Raw genomic sequence first — 20940 nt, forward strand, 5'->3', positions numbered from 1 at the left:
GAATGATAACCCCTATAAATGGGAAAGAGGCCTATACTTATTAGAATCCAGAGAAAGCAGCGGTGAACACACTGCTGGGGGCTGGAGGGGCCAGAGGGGTCTGCAGGATGCCAGGAGCTAACCGGGACTGCTGTGCGCATGTCTTTATTTTAGAGTTTGGGCCTGGAGAGGGAGGTAAGGTGCTGAGGCTCTCTCCACTGCAGGAAGCGGACAGAACTCAGTAAACATCAGCGTATTGCAAAGTAGGCTGGGACCTTGATATGTTCTCATAGGAGCTGATCCAGGTCAAGAGGGAGGGAGGGGGACTCACTGTCCCCGGAGAGGCGTGTGGGAATGATACCCAGGGGAGGGCGCTGGTTCGAGCAATATGAAGAACGGGCGGGAATCCGGAGGAAGTGACAGTCTTGACTTGAGGAGAAATTAATGAGGGGATTCCTCAGGACTGGCCTCGGGCAAGGAAGGCCTCTGTGTTGCAGTGTGGTTTTCCCCAGGGGGACAGGGAGTCTGTGTGGCAGAAAAGATGGCTGTGCAGGGCACAGGGCGCTCTCGTGTGGCTTCCAGAACACACTGCAGGCAGAAGATGCCTGTTCTGCTGCTCTTTGTCCCCACAATTGCAACTGGTCAGGGTAAGGGACAGATCTGAGACATGAGCGCTGGGTACCAGCAAAGACACTTAGGTGAGAAGAACAAGCCTCGTCCATAGACAGGTCCTGACTTGTTTTCTTTTCCCTTTCGAGTTCGCAACCCAGTGATCTCTTGAAAAATAATGCCAGGCTGCTATCATTTTGAGCCATGGGACTAAGACAGCATCACAGTAAGCAACAAAAGACGAATGGGGGACATACCTGAGCAGAGCGGAGTCCCGACAAACTTGGTGACATCCATTCTCTGGGTCGCCCCCCTCCAGTCCAAGGCGCCATACATTTTCCTGTGTGTGGGCTCTGTTTTGCACGGGTTCAGCGCTTTCGCGCATAACCTCTGGTGCTCGGATCTCAGCTTCTTCTCCTCGATCTCGGTCTTCAGCTTCTTGTTTTCCTGCTGCAGATGGACCATCACATTGTGGAGGTGGCTGGGGAAGGAAGGAGGACAGGTGGGTGCTGGTCTGTGTCGGCTCCTCGGTTCCCCGCCAGGAAAGGACCGAGGAAGGCACCCAGAATGGAGAGACATGGACGCCTGGTTCCTTCCAGAGCGAGCCCTCTCACGAGCTCCGTGGGAATGGAGCCTTTGTGTGTCCCTGGAAGAGGCCAGGCCTGGGGTTGGGGTGGACTCCAGACCCAATGAGTCATCTCAGCTTTGGCTCTGTCTCCTCATCTGTTAGATGGGGATAACGGAGTGTGACAAGTGAGAGAGATCTGACTGGAAGAGCCAGAGGGCTGTTAGGAGCAACTCTGACCACGTGTCCGCCGTCTTGCATGGCCATGCCTCGGAAACACTCTCACTCACTCTGTTCTGATGCCCGAGTCCACGTTCTTTCACCTCCCTTTGCTGGAAGGTGGGGAGCACGGGGATCCGGCTCTGTTTGAGAGCTCGGGGGAGTCACGTATCCCCGTTTTACAATGAGAAAATGACGGGGAAGATAACTCTACATGTTTCCCACGGCTTGATCCATGGCAATTATTCATATCGACTGTTGTATTTCTCCACATCAAGGTGGAGGGGAGGGTGACAAGGAGTCAGGGACCAGACTTCCCAGGCTGGAATGCTGGCTCTGCCACTTACTAGTTGTGAGGCCATGGGCAAGTTACTTAGCTGGTGAGTCCCTTTCCTCATCCGCCTAAGCTAACACAGGTAAAGCCCTTAGTGCCTCACATGTGTACGTAATACATATCAGTGGAGCTATTATTATTATTATTATTCGAAGATGGTTTTCCTTCAAAGCGATTCAAGAATGGGTTCCTTACGAAGAAAGGACCAGAACTTGGCACAATATAAGAAAAAGCCTGACTGTTCTCTGTTCCCCTCAGATTCGGACAATTTTCTTTTCGTTAAACCGTTTCAGAAAATATTTTTATCCTAGTGAGAAAATTCCATGTTTGTTTTTTTTTTATTCTAAAGAAAATCAAATAAAAAATTCATCCTCAACTTCCCCGCTGGGCTTGTGCTTTGCCCTCTTGCTGTCAGTAAACCTGGCCAGTAAACCCTTGGAGCTCCTCACGAGGTCGCCACATCCCACATGCCACTGGGCCTGCAGGTGGGGTCACCATGCCTCTGGCTCTCTGCCACCCTCTCTGGCCCACTCCTGTCAGCACCCCCAATGCTTTCAACATTTCATACTTTCTATCCAAGCCATAGCCTCCCCGTTCCTACCTCCTTATTCCAACGTCCTCTCTTTCCACTCAGGCACCCCTCTCTAGGTCGCAGCCTGGAACTGAGCCTTCTACAAACGGGTTGGTTCTAGGTGTGCTGGGATACCTCTACCCTTAGTGCAGGGTCTGGGGCAGCTGCTGACTGGTCAGAGCAACCCCATCCCAGACCCTTCCAGATGCCAAACCAGTGCGATCACATTCTGAGTGTTCTCTAGCAGGAGACTGGGAAGCCCTGCCTGGAGCTTGCTTTACCTATTACTACTCCTCCTTTGAAATCTCAGTTTTAGACATTCATATCTTTACCCCATTCCCGAACTTCCAACACTCCTCTCTTGCCACTCTCCGCTGATCCAGCTTTGACCATAAAAATAAAGCAAGGCCCAGAGGAGGGTAGAGCAATAGGTAGAAGGAACTAGGTCCCCAAATGACCCTGTGGGACAGAGGAACCCCACCAACCTGGACTTCTCACCTCCTAGAGCTGCTCCTTCTATGTTCTATGTTCCTCCACTTGGAGATCTTTGTTACAGCAGCTCGGCCTCCCCCCCCTCCTCCCCCTAACTAACACAGTCTGCTTTCTGTGCTCTTTCCTTCTCCACGTTTCTGACCTCAGAGAATCACAGAAAGTGACAGTGGAAAGATGTGTAGAGACTATTAACTCCCTTTTATTATTGTTGAGGGAACTATGGCCTCAAGAGGTAGAGTGATGTGCCCAAGGTCTCACAGATGTGGATAGGACTGGGGCTCTTTCCAAAGTCCCAGGCCTTTCCTGGGGTCTGACCCTCGTAGCCAGTGAGAAAGCCAGCCCTGGCTCCGGGCCGATCCTTCTACTTAGGGCCCAAGCAGCAGCCCAGGTGGTGTGGGATTACTCACTCCTTTTCACCCGTCAGCTTGGCAATGTATTTGACCTGTTCGCGGAGCTTGTTTCCTAGTTGCTCGTTGGCGACCCTGCAATAAAATCCATGAGAAGAGAGTTCCCAGGCCCCTGTGAGCAGAGCGTGGGCCGGCTACACGGGACACTGGGTGTTCTCAGCAAGGCTTCTGCGGGGCCCCAGTCCCCAGAGCGGAAGCCTTCCTGGCCCCTGGCAATGAAGAGGATTCTCCATACTCAACTCCTGTGCAGGTTCCCTGTGATCCCGGGCAAGTTCAGGGGATCTAGACAGTGAAGCCGGACCCTGGGCTGGGGAGAGGAAATCTGACCCTCAGTGAAGCACTCATCAGAGCTGCTCCTCTTCTACATCAGCAGGCTCTTCTAGCTTACCCCCAAGACGTGGGTGTGGGCTGAGATGGGGTCAGCTTCCCAGAAGGACAGTGTGCGTGTGCGTGTGCGTGTGTGTGTGTGAGGAGAGAGAGAGAGAGAGAGAGAGAGAGAGAGAGAGAGAGAGAGAGAGAGAGAGAGAGAGAGAGAGAGGAGAGACTATGTTGTGGCACATCTATAGGTCCTCAGTTTAGCCCAGCCCTTGGGACCTGGCCTTATTTTTTTCTTACTTACTTCTGCTCTTTTGCCCATTGCTCCATGTTGGTCATGATCTGATCATTTTCTCGGTGCATCCTGCAGGGATCTTTGAGCACAGACCGCTGGGGCAGGCAGCAGGGCTTTGTAGGAGGAGAAAATGAGATGGTAAGGGGTGGAAGCATGGGCCCCTCACCTCCCTGCTCCCAAGTCAGGCCTCTTCTCTCTTCCTGGGAGAAGAAACACTGCCTCTGCTGGCCAGAGTTGGAACTGCCACAGCAGGATGCCACCTCCAGCATGCAGGCTGCATCCACAGGAAGATGCCATCTCTGAGCAGCTACCGTTTACCAGTACAGTAGAGACAAAGTGGGCTTGTACCCTTAATTTTCAGGCCAAAGGCATTATTATTCTAAAAAAAAAAATCAGTTAAGCTAATTTTTTAAATGGAAAGAAAAAATACCTTGAGGAAGAAATGCCCCCTCCCCCCTCAATTGCAGCCAAGGCCTTGTGGCCACCCCAAGGTATCCTGCAGCTTCCTGCCATGAATTTCACTGCATGGGGCACATCGTAAGATCTTAGCTGACTTCACTGCAGGGAAAATAAAAGCATCAGAATGGGTTCTGGCGGGAAACTGCCCAGTGGCAACTGACGGAAGGAGGCGGCATTCTTCCTCTCCTAGAATGGGGCTTTTGTTTTGCTCAATATCTCTGTCAGCAAAGCCACAGGAAGATGGTTAGGGCGACACAAACGCTATAGCATCCAGACCCTGCTTTGTGCTGAATAGAGCAGGTGTCTTTCCTTGCTCCCAGGCACCTCCACCCCCCACCAAGGGCTGTACGGTAGGTAGCCAGGTGGCTGTAGGCAGTGCTGGGAGGAAGTGGGAAGAAGTGACCGGAAGTCGAGGAGCACCTACATCCTTCTCGTCGGCAAGGAGGTTCTCCTTCAGGGTGGTCATTTCTTCCTGGAAGGACCGGAGCTGCTCTTCCTTAGCGGCCAGCATCTTGAGGTCACACTGGTGCTGCTTCTGCCACTGCAGCACTTGGTTGCTCATCTCCTCCAGCTTCTTGTCGAAGGCGTGTACCTGCTCAGGGGCGCAAAGTGAGGAGGAGACCCCAGTTAGCCACCCTGGTCCCAGAGACCCATGACCAGGCCGGAGGGCACTTTCTCAGCTTTGTTAGGGGGCGTTTTATTGCCAGTGGCCAGCAGAGGGCGCTGCTGCTCCGATCGTTGCCTCTGGGCCTTAAAACTCACAGGACCAAACAAGGGGAGGGAACCCATTATGGCTCAGTGCTAAAAAGCTGTGGGTGCAAGAGGTGACCTTGGGGACCTGGAAGTGGAAGCCTGAGCCCCAGGCTGCTCCTCACCTCTATCTCACTCTCCTGATGGAAGCCTTGAAGTTTTTTTAATTCCATGTTGAGCTTTTTCATCCTCTCCTCATAAGCCATGATCTCCTCTTCCAGCTGAACTTTCCTATCTTGGGCCTGCATCAAGCTTCGGTGCAGGCTCTTGGTCTCTGAGATCGAGTGGTTGAGCTTTAGGTAAAGACAAAGGGGATGAGGTGACCCTCAGAGCCCTGTGGGCCTCTCTGCTGAGCTCTGAATGGAGAAGGGTTCCAACACCCCCCTCCCCCGGCACCTCTACCAAGGGCGGCCGACTCCCAATCACTTTCCTATCGTCCCACAGAAGGAGGGAAGTGACAGTAGTTGGTTTTCTGCATCCCTACCTTCCCTCCTCTGTTACCTCTCCTTTTAGTCCGGTGAAAGGATCGGTCAGACATGGTCAGCACAGGGATGGGGCATGGATTTACCTGATAGCCCAGGTTTTGGGAAGGCCTTGCCCTGGGTCGCCCGTGGGCAGAGAGATCTGTCAGATGTGGCCTCCCTCCTGCTCCTCCCAGCCCTCCCCAAAACCCTTACTCAGAAGAAGTGTGCCTTCTCTGGACAGACATCCCAGCTCGTGCCGTGCCGGGGTTGGCACGGGCCTCGGGACAGTGAGTGGTGCAGGACACCGGCTTCTATGCCTCTCCCGCTGCTGGGACATTTCTTTGTCCTAAGAGATCCAGGGTGTGGCCCACCTTCTCCAGAGCTTGCGTCAGGTCGTCTTGGCAGGCAGCTGACTTCCGGGATAGTTCCTCGTAGACTTCTTTACTGACCATGGTTTGCTTAAACTGCTGCTCTTTCTGCTTCCCCTTCTCCAGCTGGGCCTGCAGACTCGCTATGGTCTCCTTCTGAGAGGCTACCTTTAGGGAGGGGGGATATCACTGTCAGGGTTCACGGCGACGGAGGCATTCTCTGTGTGTCCATGCTGGGCTCTTCTCTCTCCACACCAACCCGTAGAGCAGTGTGGGAGAATGCCCCCATCTCCACCGCCTTGTTGTAAAAGGAAGAGCTGCCATTCCAGGCTCGTCTGCACTCCTCTCCCCACTCTTCCTCTTCTAGTTAGCATGTTCCCCCCCCCCCCCGCCCCCCCGCCCCTCCAGTACAAGAACTCCTGGAGGTTCTGGGCCATGATGTGTCAAGCACATGAAAATCCCTTTCCCAGACTTTGCAGCCTTTGATAAAGATCTAGTTCTAGGATGGGAGACACGATATAGTATCTGTTGTGTGCATTATGCCTCACTTTGTTCCTGACGTAATTCATTAGACTTACTGCCCCAGGAAAATAGGGCTGCGCCTGCTTTCTTCATCGCTGTATCCCATCACTGACAGCTCAGGGCGTGGCACATAATAGGTGCTCAGTAAATATTAATCTTTTTTGACTGAGTGAAATATTGCATGGGGCAATGTTTGACATTAGAGATGCACTGAATACATAGTTCTGGCAGACATATATTTAAAAACGAGAGTCTGTGTCTTACACATAAGTCTTGAGTATTCATGCTAGTTAGAAGGGATTGAGACAGGAGTTAGAGGGTATATGTTGAGACCCTGGCTCTGTCATTTACTTCATCTCTCTGAGTCTCAGTGTCTTCTTCTGCAAATCGGGATTCTTTCAACTTTCTTGATGATCAAATGGGATGTAAAAAGTGCTTTGTAAGGTTATATATACTACGTAGCTGTGAGCTATGATCATGAAGATGCTAAGTTATTAGCCATTTTATTCTGTACTTTTAAGTACAGGATTGACATATAAGTCTGAAAGCAGGAGGGAGACCTCAGAAATTCATGTGCCTGACTCCTGTGTTTTGGTATTCCCGCACATTGCATTCTCCACGTGGCCACACACACACACACACACACACACACACACACACACACACAGAAACACTCTTTTGTGTTTTCTTCAGTAACTGCTCAGGGCTCGAAGTTTACTGTTTTTTCAAGTGGAATTCTGAGAATCTCTGACCTTAGGAACTAGTGAATGGGAGAAGCGTTAGATTGTATTTTTGCCCCTCTATTTATATATCTGGGAGGGGGTGGTGAAGTTAATCCTAAAGGTGGAATAATTTGTCTTCTGCAAATAAGAGTACATTTTTGGGAGACTTTGGAAAGCCACGGGGTCGCCTGGGTCTGCACAGTAAACCAGGGGAGTTGCTGGAGAAATTACAGTTCACCACAGGATGCTCTGGGCCCAGCAGGTAGTCGCATTTCTCTGGTGGAGGAGAGCTAGGAGCCCATTTCAGGCCGACGGACACTGGGTCAGAGTTTCTTACTCCCTTGGGGTTTCTGTCTACTCACCTCATTGGTCAGTTCTTGGATGGTTTTCTGGAAGGCGTTCTGTTTGCTGAGAGCCGACTCCAGTTGTGTAGAAAATCTATGACCCTGTGCTTTGTTATTCTCATTTTCCTCCTCCAACTTCCGTAAAGCCTCCTTTGACTGTTCCCCAATCCAAGAACAAGCCCAGAAGAGAGGTGTTACCCTCAGACTCCTTTGGAACCCCACTCCTCCTTTCCTTCCCTACAGCTCCATTCTGCACTCTGTGGTATCTCAGGCCTTCTCTCTCCCCTTCACCTGCCTTTCCCCCCCTTCCCCCCTCCCCCCTGAGGTCTGAGTACCCACAGCCTCCGTTTTGTTTCTAGTCTTCCAAGATTCTCCTTCTTACCATCTTTTCTTTTTTTTTTAATTCCTGTCGGAGTGTCTCAATCTCGACCTCCACCACCGTTTCCCGTTCTTTACTTTTTTTCAATTGTTCCCGTTTCTCCTCTAGTAACCTTGTCACTTCCTTCAGCTCCTCTTCTAGAGTGGTTTTGGCGCTGGTTAGCTCTCTGTGCTGAGAAAATGAAAACTGAACTGAAGGACAGTTTTAGACTGCATATTTTTGGAAAAGCACATAAACAAACTCAGACAATTGTACACAGGGAATGGCTGAAATAAATATGAGGATAACTTCTTGGTTATTTAGCCTGTAAAAGTTTCCTCTGATGTTCAGCAACATTTTACATTTTTTTAAAAGTAGATATAACAACTTATTTTATTTATAGAACCAGCTCCCACTGTATCAACCTTCTCTCCCGATTACCAACTCTTTCCACATAAAACCTCTGCGAATGAAGTTTTAAAGAAATCCAAGAAAAGCACAAAAAGAATAATTCAGAGATCAAAGGTTTTAACTTAACTGACAAGGATAGCTTTTGAATCCTAGAAAAACAACAACACATTGTCCTTTGACTATTTATCCTCACCCGAGGATATTTTCCCATTGCTTTTAGATAGAGTGGAAGGGAGGGAGGGAAAAAAGGAAGGGAGGGAGGGAGGAGGGAGAGAGAGAGAGAGAGAGAGAGAGAGAGAGAGAGAGAGAGGGAGTTAGTTGAGAGAGACAGAGATTTATGAGAGACACATCAATTGGTTGCCTCCTGTATACAATTAACCAGGGCCAGGAACGAACCTGCAACCCAGGTAGATGCCCTTGACCAGAAATTGAACCTGAGACTCTTTGGTGTGCAGGTTGGTGCTCTAACCCCTGAGTAACACCAGCGAGGGCTGTCCTTTGACCATTTTTAAGCTTAGCACTTGAAAATACTTATTATTGGTCCTGGGAACTGGAGCTGACTAGCTGGCTTAGCATTCTAACACAAATTCCAGACAATTCGTTTGTCATGGATTGGTGGTGGCATCTTCCCAAATAAAGACCCATCTATTTAACGTGAAACAGAGCAAATGCCTGAGCTGGCAGCCTACTTGTTCTTCATACCTGGTGCTGTAGGGTTTTGATACGATCTATATGTTCATTTAGTTTCATTTCCTGCTCAGTCACTGTCTTCTGAAACTGCCTCTTTTCCTTCTCTGAAATTTCAAACTTCCTCACGGCCTCAGAGAGTTCGAATGTCAGCTCCTCTATCCGTTTCCTAAAGCAAAGTGGCAGGAAGTAGGAGGACGGGCTGTGGTCTGTGTGGGTGGACTGTGAGCTGGCTATCCCACTCCCGGGCAGTGGCCCGCTGGGTCCTGGCTGGCTCACTAGGGACAGAGCCTGTCTCTGGAGGTAAACCTGTGGTACCTGCTGGGTGCCAGTTCCTCCCCAGCTGCCTGGGAATTCTTCTGCAGCTTCTGGATCTCTCGCTGCAGCTCCTGGATGGTGTCGGCCTTCTGCTTCTCCATGAGAACGCAGTTCTGCAGTTTCCTCTGGCAATCCTCCAGGTTCGTCTTTGCCAGAGCGGCCTCCTCTTTGTACTGGGCTGCTTGCTGAGCTGCAAGGACAGGAGAAAAGCCAGGGGCATGTCCTCGTGAGAGGGAAGGATGTGTGAAGATCACACTCTCAAATCAGACCGGTGAAACAGTCCATTCCTTCATGACCTACTTCAATTTCCCATCTGTCCTCATCTCTCTCCACTTCTTTATTGCTCTTAAGGAGCGCTGTTACATCATCTGTCTTCAACTACCCTTCAGCTGTGGTCTCCTTCACCAAAATGAAACAAATTGATAGGGATGGCTCAGTGCATCTTATGCAACTCATCCTGCCCTTGGGCACACGCCCTGACCCTCTAAGAGCTTAGAGTCTAGTGAGGAACCATAGCTGCCCCTCTTGATAAGAGCGCGCTGTAATGTTACACTTGCCATGGTGTTAAGCCAGGAAGCACGTCAATGTGAGGACCGTTGGAGGAGGACTTCCAGAGGAACAGAGGCAGGGTTCCACCGTAGAAGAAGGAAATCCCAGGTGAGAGGAATGTTAGCGTAAATGCTTGGTGAAAGGAAGGGGAAGGCCTGAGGGAAGAGGATGGGCAGAGACTGGTGTGATTGGGAAGGAAACTGGGTAGGAGTTCTGGGAGACAGAGCTGAGGAAGTGCATGAACAGCAGGGGGATTTGGAGGACTCTGAGAGAAAGTTTAGACTTGATTTTTGGGTTCCTGGGCAGGAACCGGACATGAAGGAAAGAATGCTTTAGGAACATTGTGATGGATTAGAATGGAGATCTATTTCCTGCAATATCCTTCAGCCCACGACCTTGCCTTCACTGGGCACGAAGCTGCTTACTGGAGTGTCTCGATGCCAAATATGTCCCCATATCCAACAGTTTCTACTAACATTTCTACTTTACACATCAGTCTCCTCTCCATTTCTCAGCCTAGGACACTGGAGGAAAGATGGTGTCACTATGGAAATAATTTTACACCTTGTAAGAAGGGAGAAAAAAAATTTAAGGGGAGAGAATAGGTTCAGTTTGAGGAAAGTTGAGTTAGAGGGGAAGGTGAGTTGCCCAGGGAGAGCTAGTCTCTAAAAATAAAAAATAAGACTGGCTGAAATCGGTTTGGCTCAGTGGATAGAGCATCGGTCTGCGGACTGAATGGTGCCAGGTTGGATTCCAGTCGAGGGTATGTACATTGGTTGTGGGCACATCACAAGTGGGGGTGTGTGTGTGTGTGTGTGCAGGAGGCAGCTGGTCGATGTTTCTCTCTCATAGATGTTTCTAGCTCTCTATCCCTCTCTCTTCCTCTCTGTAAAAAATCAATAAAATATATTAAAAAAAATATGACTGGCCACAGGTGTGAGAGATCAGGGCCTGTGCCTAGGTTTGGAGTCATCTGCAGGGCAATGCAGCTCCAAAGAGGAGAGGCGCTCACTAAAGAACAAATGCAGAGGGAAATGAGGAGAGGAAGAGGGCAGAGGGCAGAGTCTTAGGGATGAATGATTCTGAACAGGGGCCAGGGGTGGGGGTTGGAGGGTGGGGGAACAATTATGAGATTTGTGAGACCTGTTGTGTCTCCAAAGCTGAGAAACACTTGTTGAGGTATGCTGGCCAACAGCACAGACAGAGTCAAAGGAGGGTGAGGAAGCCCGGCTTTGGACCTTTTACTTTTTCCCAATTTCTATGTCACATAACACAAAATTTACCCTTTCAAAGTGTCTAGTCCAGTGGTTTCTGGCATCCTCACAAAGGTGAGCAACCATCATCAATATCCAATTCTAGAACATTTTCATCACCCCATAGGAAACCCTATGTCTGAGGCAAGAGCTACTGGTGACCTCTGAGAAAGCAGTGGAACAAGGACACAATCCATAGTGTAAGCTGCACGGAAGATAATTTTTGGAGGCCACTCCCACCTCCAACCCCTCCCCCCGCCAAAAAAAAAAAAGGGGGTGGGGTGGGGGGAGAAAAAGTAAAAAAACTAGGAAAGAAGCCCTGGTCGGTTTGGCTCAGTGGTTGGAGCATTGGCTTTTAGACCAAAGGGTCATGGGTTCAATTCCCTGTCACGGGCACATACCTCCATTGCGGGTTTGATTTCTGGCCCTAGTCAGGATGCGTGATGGAGGCAGCCAGTCGATGTGTCTCTCTCACACTGATGTTTCTCTCCCCTTCTTTCTCTGTCCCTCCCTCCCTCCCTCCCTCCTCTATGCCTCTCTTTCAAAAATCAGTGGAAAAATGTCCTCAGGTGAAGACTGAAAACAAAAACAGGGAAGGAAGAGATGAATTGTGGGACAAAGGTTCTGGAGAAGATGGAGAGAAATGTGGTGCAAAGAAACAAAGTACAGCCCTGCCCTCCCTGGCAGAGAAAGGAGAGGGTCTTCATCTGAGCTGCTGAGCAAACAGCAGGCAGTTCACGTTCCCAAACTGAACACCTGCTGTGTGGTGAAGGTTCCAGAGAGAAGGTGAGGCTGGAGGTGAATGAAGTAACTGCTGAGATGTGAGATGAGATCAAAGACTTGAAGTGAGAAAGTAAGGAAGCAGAGGGGGACAGCCATTGAGAGAGAGAAAGGAGCTCCAGCCCCATGTGTTGGGAGTGTGGTAGGCAGCGCTTGCTGGGGCCTCACCAGCCATCCTCTGCTGCTGCTGGGTATTTTCAAGGAAGTCCTTCAGCTTCTCCACCTCGGCTTGCAGGGCCCCGCACTCGGCCTCGCATGTGTGCTGCTTCACCTCCTGGAGGGCCATTTCCAGTTCGGTCGTCATCAGCTGCTGCTTCTCAAACTCCATCTCTTTTTTCAGGAGGGTTGTCTGAACCTGTGTCAGTTCCTTCTCTAGCTCATGCAGCATTTCGTCTTTCTCTTGGAGGAGCTGAGGAAAGCAACACGTTAATGCTAATGAAGGCCTGACAGTGGCAGGGCAAAGTCAACCAGAGACTGTCTGGAGCAGTCTTACAGCCACCATCTTCTCATGCCTGGATATTGCAATAGCCTCCTACCTTAGCTCCCTGCCACCCCTCGCTGCAGCAACCAGGGCGGGGGTGTGGGGGCGTGGGGTCGTGGGGGTGTGGTGGCTCTAAAAATGCAAGTCAGCTCTTGTATACCTCTGATCAAAACTATACACTGGCTCCATCTCACTTAGAAAGAGGCCTCTCAGGATGATGCTATGCTCATGACCTGGTCCTTGGCTACTAGGTTGACCTCACCTCTTGCCACCCCAACCCTAACTGCAAGAGGTGGTCTCCTAGAGCCCGCCAGAGGGACTACCACTTGAGAGCTTTTGCACTTGCTATTCTCTCAAGACCTTTGCCTGGGTGGCTCCCTCACTTCAACTCTCTTCCCAAATGTCACCTTGTCAGAGAGGCCTTCCCTGACACAGCCCCAAGCTATTTTAGGAATTTATCAGTATCTGACATACTATAATAATTCCGTTATTTGTTTATCGTCTGTCTTTCTACACTAGAATGTAAGCTCCATGACAGTAAGGATGTTTTATTATTATTCTTTTTTAAAAGTTATTGTTAAAAGTTAAATTTATTGGGGTGACATTGATTAATAAAATTTTATAGGTTTCAGGTATACAATTATATAATATTTTTAGTTCCTAGAACAGTGCTTGGCACATCTTAGGAGCTCAAAATATTTGTTGGATAAATATAGGAATGACTCAAAGCCTCCGCCCACCCCACCCCACCAGATGCCTTGCTTCTTGCTGTCATCTCTCCACATGCTTCTATTTTGACTGACGGATCACCTCTGTGCCTAGAAATCGGAGGTGTGGATGACCAGTCAGTCAACCAGATGGATTATTTCTACTCGCTCTGATCAAGTTTAGAGCTGGGTAGTATTGACTAAGAAGCTTTTGTCCTTGGTTTCATTCCCAGGCTTCTCCAGGGCCTTGATTTATGTCGGCAACTACAGATCCTTTAGGGCGGAGCTCCCTTAATATTTTCAAACTGCCTGATTTGCATATGCTAAGATATTTGTCATTTTACAAATTGAAATCCACTTTATAGTTTTAATTAGGCTACTCCTTATTTTATATTATTACTTCTCACTATCAAGCATGAACAAAAGCATAAAGGAACAATGCCAAGTGTGTTCCTAACTCTCTGCAGGGCTGGGGACAAATCTATTTCGTACTAGAGGCAACATCTCTATTAAGGTAATGCTATTTTATTTATTTATTATGTGCTATAAGAAGTACTAAAGAAGTCCTCAGAATCGTCTCTGGGCCCAAAGAGACAACTGGACACATTGTACATGTGTTGATGCCCCCAAGCATTCACAGGGGGTGCAGAATTGCTTAACGTGCTCTGTCTGGCCAAGGCCTGGCTTCACACCCGCCCTATTGCTAGTTCGACTAGACAGCTCCTCGCCTCACCGTGTCTTTCTGCAAGCTGAGCTTTTGGGTCTCAGTGAACTGCGCCTGCAGCTCCTGCAGCCGAAGCTGCAGGATGATGACCTCCTTGTCTTTCCTCTCCATGTGGGCAGATGCCTCCTCTCGCAGCCCGTGCAGGTCCAGCTCCAACTTCATCATTTCTACAGCGGGGCCAGACAGAGGGCTTCTTGCTTAGAGGCGGGTTCTGCCTTCCTTCTGGGTCCCCGCCCTTTGGCCACAGCCCACCAGCCCACGCTGTACCCTTCATGATGTTTTTCTTTTGTTCTGACACGGTCTCGAGCTCCATGCGCAGGTCCTTCACGAGGTTCTGGTACTCTTCCACGTGCAGGCACTGGCTGTCTTTCTGCTCCTGCAAGTGCTTCAGTATCTGGAAAGATGGAAAAGAGCAGGGCAGGGTGAGAATATGGGGGAAGAACACTTTCTAAAATCCCAAATGTCCAGAACAGGCAAATCTGGAGGGTAGGAAGCAGAGTAGTGGTTGCTAGGGGTTGGGGGTGAAGTGGGTGATGGGCAGTGACTCTTCATGGATACTAGTTTCTTTCTGGATTGATGAAAATGTGCTAGAACTTATTATGTGCTATGAGAAGTACTGAAGAAGTCTTCAGAATCGTCTCTGGGCCCGAAGAGACAATTGAACACATTGTACATGTGGCGACATTGCCCTACTCTGTGAATATACTATAGGACATGGATTGAACACTTTCAATGGTGAATTTTATGGTCTGTTAATTACATATCCATTTAAAAATATAATAAAAAAAAGGATATGGCAGACTTCTCACACTCACATTGCATGTGTACGAAGGAAGCCAATTTTTCCTCCCTATAACAATCAGTGTCATTGATGGAGCATGTACCAAGTGCCAGGCACTGTCCCAGGTACTGCAACACAGACACAAATCCTTACCCCCATGAAGCTGACAATCTGGGGGGATGAGCATAAAAAGTAGTGACTTATAGAAAACAGAAATGGGTAAGTGCTATGGAGGAAGAAATAGAACAATGAAGGGGAATGGAGGTAAGGGGGCAGAGACAGGTATGTGGGGTTGCAATATTAAGTAGTATGGGTTGGTTGGCCTCACTGTGCAGTGCCTTGCTGGAGGTAAGAGTGTGAGGATGTTGTCGGTATCTGAGGGAAGAGCTTTGTAGCCAGTGACAAGACCCCGGAGAAGGAACATGGAAGAGGCCATGTGGTTACAGTGGAGTGAGTGATGGGGAAAGTGGCAGGAGATAAGGTGAGGGAGTTAGGGGGCAGTCACATCATGTGGGACTGTAGTCCCTTGGCAGGGACATTGGCTTTTATCCTGAAGGAGAGGAAGATGGGCTGTAACCAAGAGAAGGCAGGCGCATATACACTTGGCAGAGGAGGAACAATGAGAATGTCTGGGCATCAAGGGAGTTGGGAAGAGATAATCATGTGACTTCAGAGTTGACAGTGTGGGAGGCCTGCAGTAGGAAGGCAGGGGACAGCTGGAGAAATACAGGCCAGTCACCATATGACTCAGGTGGGCACTGCAGGGACTCCAAGGTCCAGTCTATGTCAGGCCGGTGGAGGGGGAGAGGGCTGCTGGCATTAACTGAGATGTGGATGGTTCGCTTCCCAGAAGAATATCCAGGCAACACGAAGGCTTTGGATAAGATATATAAAATGGTGGGGGAAGGTATATCCTGTTTCTTGGGAAAGTCTGTATTATTAAAAAAAAAAAAAAAAAAAAAAGGAATGTTAAAAGAGGAATTAGTGTCTAATGGATATAGCACATATGTCAAACACAAGGCCCGTGGGCCAAATCCGTCCCGCCAGGCCTTGCAATGTGGCCCGCACCGCGCTGTCATCACTGCACTCCGCTGCGTTTCCATCACAATGACAGTTTATGACTGTTCAGTAAACCATTCTGCCCGCGATTTAGGCTGGATTTTAGATTTTGGCCCCTTCTCTGATTGAGTTCGACACCCCTAGGATATAGAATTTCAGTTTTGCAAGATGAAAAAGTTCTAGAGATTTGTTGCACACCAATGTGAACATACTTAATGTGGATGAACTGTACACTTCAAAGTGGCTAAGATGCAAAATTTAATCCATCTTTTTTACCGCTATAAAAAAATGAAGAGTAAGGGAGAAATGAAGACACTTTTCAGAAAAAAAAAGAAAAAAAGAAAAAAGAAAAAAAAAGAGTTCTATCCTTACTGCAGGTCGGGATGTGAATAACAAGGAACTGACCTTTAAAATAAATATTGACAGATATCCAAGGAGGAAACTCCAAAGTTCAATACTGATCCCTCATTCACTCAAACTTTCTGGAATCACAAAGTCCTGGAAAGAGGAGTCCCTGCTCCCTGACTGGGGACCCCTTGAAGAACTTATATATGTCTCATCTAGTCTCTCTGCTGCCCCTCGCTGCCCCTATTTCAGCCTCAGCAGGCTGCCCTGCCATGCCCCAGCATGGCTGCAAGTGCCTGGCTTTGTCTTGTACCACAGGTTCAGGCATGACTCACCTAGGAGGAGACCTGACTTAGTTTTGACTATATGTTTGGTCAACTCTTGCTATTTGTTTACATGGTTTAAATGCTTATTCATTATGAGAATCAACTTTTGAGATGCTGTTGAGTTGCTAAAATATCAGGTTTTCAAAAAGAGAGTGAATTTGAATTAATAATCTTCCCTAAATTTGCTACTTTTCAACTCCAACCAGACGCTAGAAGGCTGTCATGGTCCTTATGAATCTGACAAGCCAACAGGACTCTATCTAGTTTAGGTGGACTGATGGAAGCACATTAAGAGACAGGTACAATTAACAAAAACCAGTCCCAAAATCTAATGCTGGCAGACACACTTGCTAGGGCATGGCAGCATCCATGTGACAGGGCCAACCAAAGTCTCACAAATACAAAATACAATATAATGTGACATAAAAATTAAAAATAAGCAGGAAAACTCAGAATCACACCCCATTTGACAGGACCCACCTGGCACAAATAAGCAAAAGTTGTCCCACCTTTTTGATGTCTTCACAATCCTCCGAGGAGCTAGGAGGATGTCGGTGGGTGGCTGTATAAGAAGCAAAGTCTGCTTGTAATTTTATCAACGCCTCCTCACGCTCCAGAACCTGCAAAGAGCCCAAGTAGGTTAGGCTGCAAAATCAATGTATCGTGCTTATACTGTTTTAGCACGGTGTTCATTTTAATAGCCCAAGTTTCTTGTAACATTATATAATTCATTACACACTTCCTGTGGGGTGGATCTGGGGCAGGAGTTATGTTCTCAATTTTACATCAAGGTTCACTAAGGCATAGATAGTGATTTGTCTTGAGTTTGTCAGTGGACACCTTTTGGACTCTCTCCTGAATCTCTATGTGGTCCAGTTTGTTAGGCAGATGAAAGTTCTTTGGAGGCTGTGAATTAGGGAAAATGCACTTAATCTATCGAAGATGAGATTCAAAGTTCAAGAATTAAAGAAGGAAATTTTTTTTAATGGAATGGGTAAATGTGTATGTACTTTTTAAAAATAAAAAAAAACATGCTGAAAACAGTTTGGCTCAGTGGATAGAGCATTGGCCTGCGGACTGACAGGTCCCAGGTTCGATCCGGTCAAGGCATGTACCTTGGTTGCGGGCACATCCCCAGTGGGGAGTGTGCAGGAGGCAGCTGATCAACGTTTCTCTCTCATCGATGTTTCTAACTCTCTACCCCTCTCCATTTCTCTCTGTAAAAAATTAATAAGATATATATATATATATATATATATATGTATATATATATGTATAAATAAAATATAAAACATAAAATATTTGTTCCCCTATATACTGGAAATTGACAATACTTCTATATCATGATCAGAGACATTGATAAACAACAGTGGAACCATACATAAGATTCTGTAACTTATTCTCCACAATTTATCACAAACATCCCTCTATATAGCCCTTAAGATCTGCATAATCCATTTTCTTGGCTGCACAGTATTCTCTAATGTGGATATCTCTTTATATTTATTTATTTATTTATTTTAAAATTTCTTTATTGATTAAGGTATCATATATTTGTCCTCAACCCCCCATTCCAATCCCCCACTGCATATCTCTTTAATCATTATTGATAAGCACTTAAGTTGTGTGAAAGATTTTATGAGTCTTTACAATCTTGGACTTAGTGTGAATGGGGAGAATGCATACTACGGAGAATTTGAATAAAAACTTGCAGAGGCAAGTTTATTTAAGACATCTGAGGAGTCTTGGTGGAAAAGATTACTTTAGGTAACTTTCTCTCCCTCCTTTCTTTTTTCATGGTTTTGTTTTGGGTCTCAGAAAGTGTTCTAGAAGAAGGCTCTTACCAAAGCATTACTGCAGGCTAGCTTATTTCGAAGTTCCTGGATTAGATCATCCTGTTCAGAGACCTTTTGCCAGACTTCAGAGAGTCGTTTCAGGGTCTCCTGATGTTCTTGAATCATGCAGGGAGAAGTGTATATACGAACCTTTGAATGATCGCCCTTGTTCTCAGGTTCCTGGGATATTTAAAAACAAGGGGTGTTTTTGGTTATAATTTTTAACAATGCTGTGAGCATGACTTATATTCTAAAAGTTTATGTTCATTCACGTGAATCATAACTTTCTTAACAAAGGAAAAAATTAACAAGTGTATAAATATGGTATAAAGTTCAAACAGTTCAGGAGAGAATATACTGAAAAGTCAGTTCTTCCACCTTGGCCTTCTATTGTATAATATGACTCAGTTCCCCTCCTGCAATACAGTCCTTGTTACCAGTTTTTTTGGGTATCTTTTCAGAAATTTTTATGCATATATGTATGTATATGTATAAAACCCCCTAGTTTTTTTGTCTATACAAATGAAAAGTCTTCTATACACTAATGTAAATTGTGTTTTTATTTGACAATTTATTGAGGACATTTTTCATTTTGTTACTTGCACATCTACTTTTAAAATTAATTTCAAATTGCACAAGTAGCCAGGACCGGTTTGGCTCAATGGATAGAGCGTCGGCTTGGGGACTGAAAGGTCCCGGGTTCGATTCCGGTCAAGGGCATGTACCTTGGTTGTGGGCATATCCCCAGTGGGGGGTGTGCAAGAGGCAGCTGATTGATGACTCTCTCTCATCGATGTTTCTGACTCTCTATCTCTCTCCCTTCCTCTCTGTACAAAGTCAATAAAATATATTAAAAAAAACCAAAAAAAAAACCACCAAAAAAACCCCCAAATTGCACAAGTAATGCATATGTATCCTATCTTTCTAAAACATTGGAATATTAAAATTTCTCTGATCACTTCCACTAATCCTTTACTCATTGAATTCTCTAAAGATGACCATTTTTGCATAGCCTTCTAAAACGTTATCTGTACATTTACATACATACAAACAAACCTGTAGAATGCAAATAATATGTTGTCTTTTTAAAACATAAAAATAGATATTTTTTCACTTAACAAAAAATCTTAGAAATTTATCATGTTAGCACACGTGCCTTTATCTTGTTCTTTTAAATTCCTTTTAAGTGTATTTATCTAGACTCCTATTGATGAGACTATAGGTTGTTTTCCAAGTTTTGTTTTCCCCTAAAATGAACTTGAATATTTTTGCATAGAAATCTTTGAGTACATTTTCTGGTATATGTGTAAATTAAATTCATAGAAGTAGGACTGATAGGATATATTTAAGACTTTGATAGATATCACACAATTGCTCTTCAAAGACATTGTATCAATTAACATCCTCATCAGTATTAGTATGCCTGTCTTACTTGTGTAATAAAAAAAAAAAAAAAGCAAATGAAAAACAAATACAAATTCAGGCATTTTGGCTCTTTGTTTGCACGGTTCGTGGCTTTCTCTTCCTGTTTGACCCTGAAGTCATGCTTTGCATGAGTCCTATGACCTAAAAGAGCCCTTCACCATACCCCCATGAGAACATGGCAGATTTGAGAACACATTTGGTAATTTACTTTCTGCCTTATTTGAAGTGGTGGCTTTTTATATTGATTAAGGGCCTCAAAATTCCTAAGGAACAATCTTAAAGGGGATGTGGAGGCTGGACGTTCAAAGCTGAGGGCTGTGCAATTCAAGGGGAGGAATGACATCTGGTTGAAGGTCTGGCTTTCCGGCAGCGGAGGCTGGGGCTGGTACAGGGGACCACCTGGAAGCTTGTCCACTCGCTGGAGCTCCTGGTCTGAGAGGCCTAGGTTAGGTCCTACCTGACTGACAATCCCGCTGAGTTCCCCCTCCAACATCTTCACTTGACATTCCAGTAACTCAATGTTGCTTAGGGAAGTCTGGTATTTATCCCTGTAGAGGTTTAAGCTTCTTTCTAGGGAGACAATCTTGTCCCCGGCCAAGGCGAGTTTCTCCTGTGCCAAATGGAGCTTCTTCCCTGTGGTTACAGTATGCGTTCCAATTTCCTCCTCATACAGAATCACCTGTTGGTGTAGGAATGAAACCACACTGAACCCATAGAAGCCATCTAATGAGAAAGGAATATGGCTATGAGACTCCATGCAGAGTTTAACGCATCTTAAGAAACACAGGCCCCAGTACAGATCTAAAAGCTACAATATAATATCAGAACATTAATGGTTAGAAATAAAAAAAGTTGTCTTATTTAGGTGCTAAGCTTCTTAAAGACAAAGGCCATATTTATTTCCCATTCTGCTGGGTGTGTAGTAAGAATTCCATAAAGACTTGTTAGTTTATTAATAGGAATCAATTTGTATAGCTCCATTAAAAAAGTTTTTTTTTAAGGGCTTGAAATGCCAGTTTTCTCTCTTCCCTACACATTCTCTAGGGGTCTAATTTAGAAGATGCAGAGCACCTTGGGCACACAGGTCCATGTCAGCAAAGTTCCCTGGAGACAGTGGGGCAACATGACCCCAAGTTCCTCTGAGATTTGTACAATCCTTATTTAGATTTCTTTTCTTCCCAATCAATTAATTAGCCAACCAATGGACACATTCACTGAATGCTCATGAGCGATGTCTTGGGTGCTGAGGGGATACGTATCTATACAACACAGGATCCTCACTCAGAGTTTATAAATTCTGACAATTTTGGGGAGATATAATTTAAAACGAGCAAACAGATGTACATAGTGGAGAGTGCTAAATTGCATGACTTGACTGACACATATGTATGGAAGGAGTTAAGAGCAGACAAGTCATCAAGGAAGGCTTAAGTTTGGTTCAAATAATTCAGTGTGGAATTTGAATAGAACACAATCTATTGGTCTA

The 20940-nt window shown here is 46.5% G+C and overlaps 1 protein-coding gene across 1 annotated transcript in view; it reads right to left on the minus strand.

The window, feature by feature from the left end:
- Positions 1–355: 355 nt before the first annotated feature.
- PMFBP1 (polyamine modulated factor 1 binding protein 1) overlaps positions 356–20940 on the minus strand; it is a 39612-nt gene continuing 19027 nt past the window's right edge. Inside the window, 17 exon segments of the mRNA XM_036441232.2 lie at positions 356–804; positions 807–1069; positions 3177–3251; positions 3796–3899; positions 4670–4837; positions 5121–5288; positions 5831–5995; positions 7434–7571; positions 7798–7965; positions 8887–9040; positions 9190–9379; positions 11940–12180; positions 13693–13850; positions 13951–14077; positions 16704–16814; positions 18039–18209; positions 19912–20133. Coding sequence (XP_036297125.1) covers positions 674–804; positions 807–1069; positions 3177–3251; positions 3796–3899; positions 4670–4837; positions 5121–5288; positions 5831–5995; positions 7434–7571; positions 7798–7965; positions 8887–9040; positions 9190–9379; positions 11940–12180; positions 13693–13850; positions 13951–14077; positions 16704–16814; positions 18039–18209; positions 19912–20133 — 2754 coding nt within the window. The 3' untranslated portion in view covers positions 356–673.

The sequence above is a fragment of the Pipistrellus kuhlii genome, unplaced genomic scaffold (genome assembly GCF_014108245.1).
Source record: "Pipistrellus kuhlii isolate mPipKuh1 unplaced genomic scaffold, mPipKuh1.p scaffold_m20_p_17, whole genome shotgun sequence".
In the NCBI taxonomy this organism is placed as follows: domain Eukaryota; kingdom Metazoa; phylum Chordata; class Mammalia; order Chiroptera; family Vespertilionidae; genus Pipistrellus; species Pipistrellus kuhlii.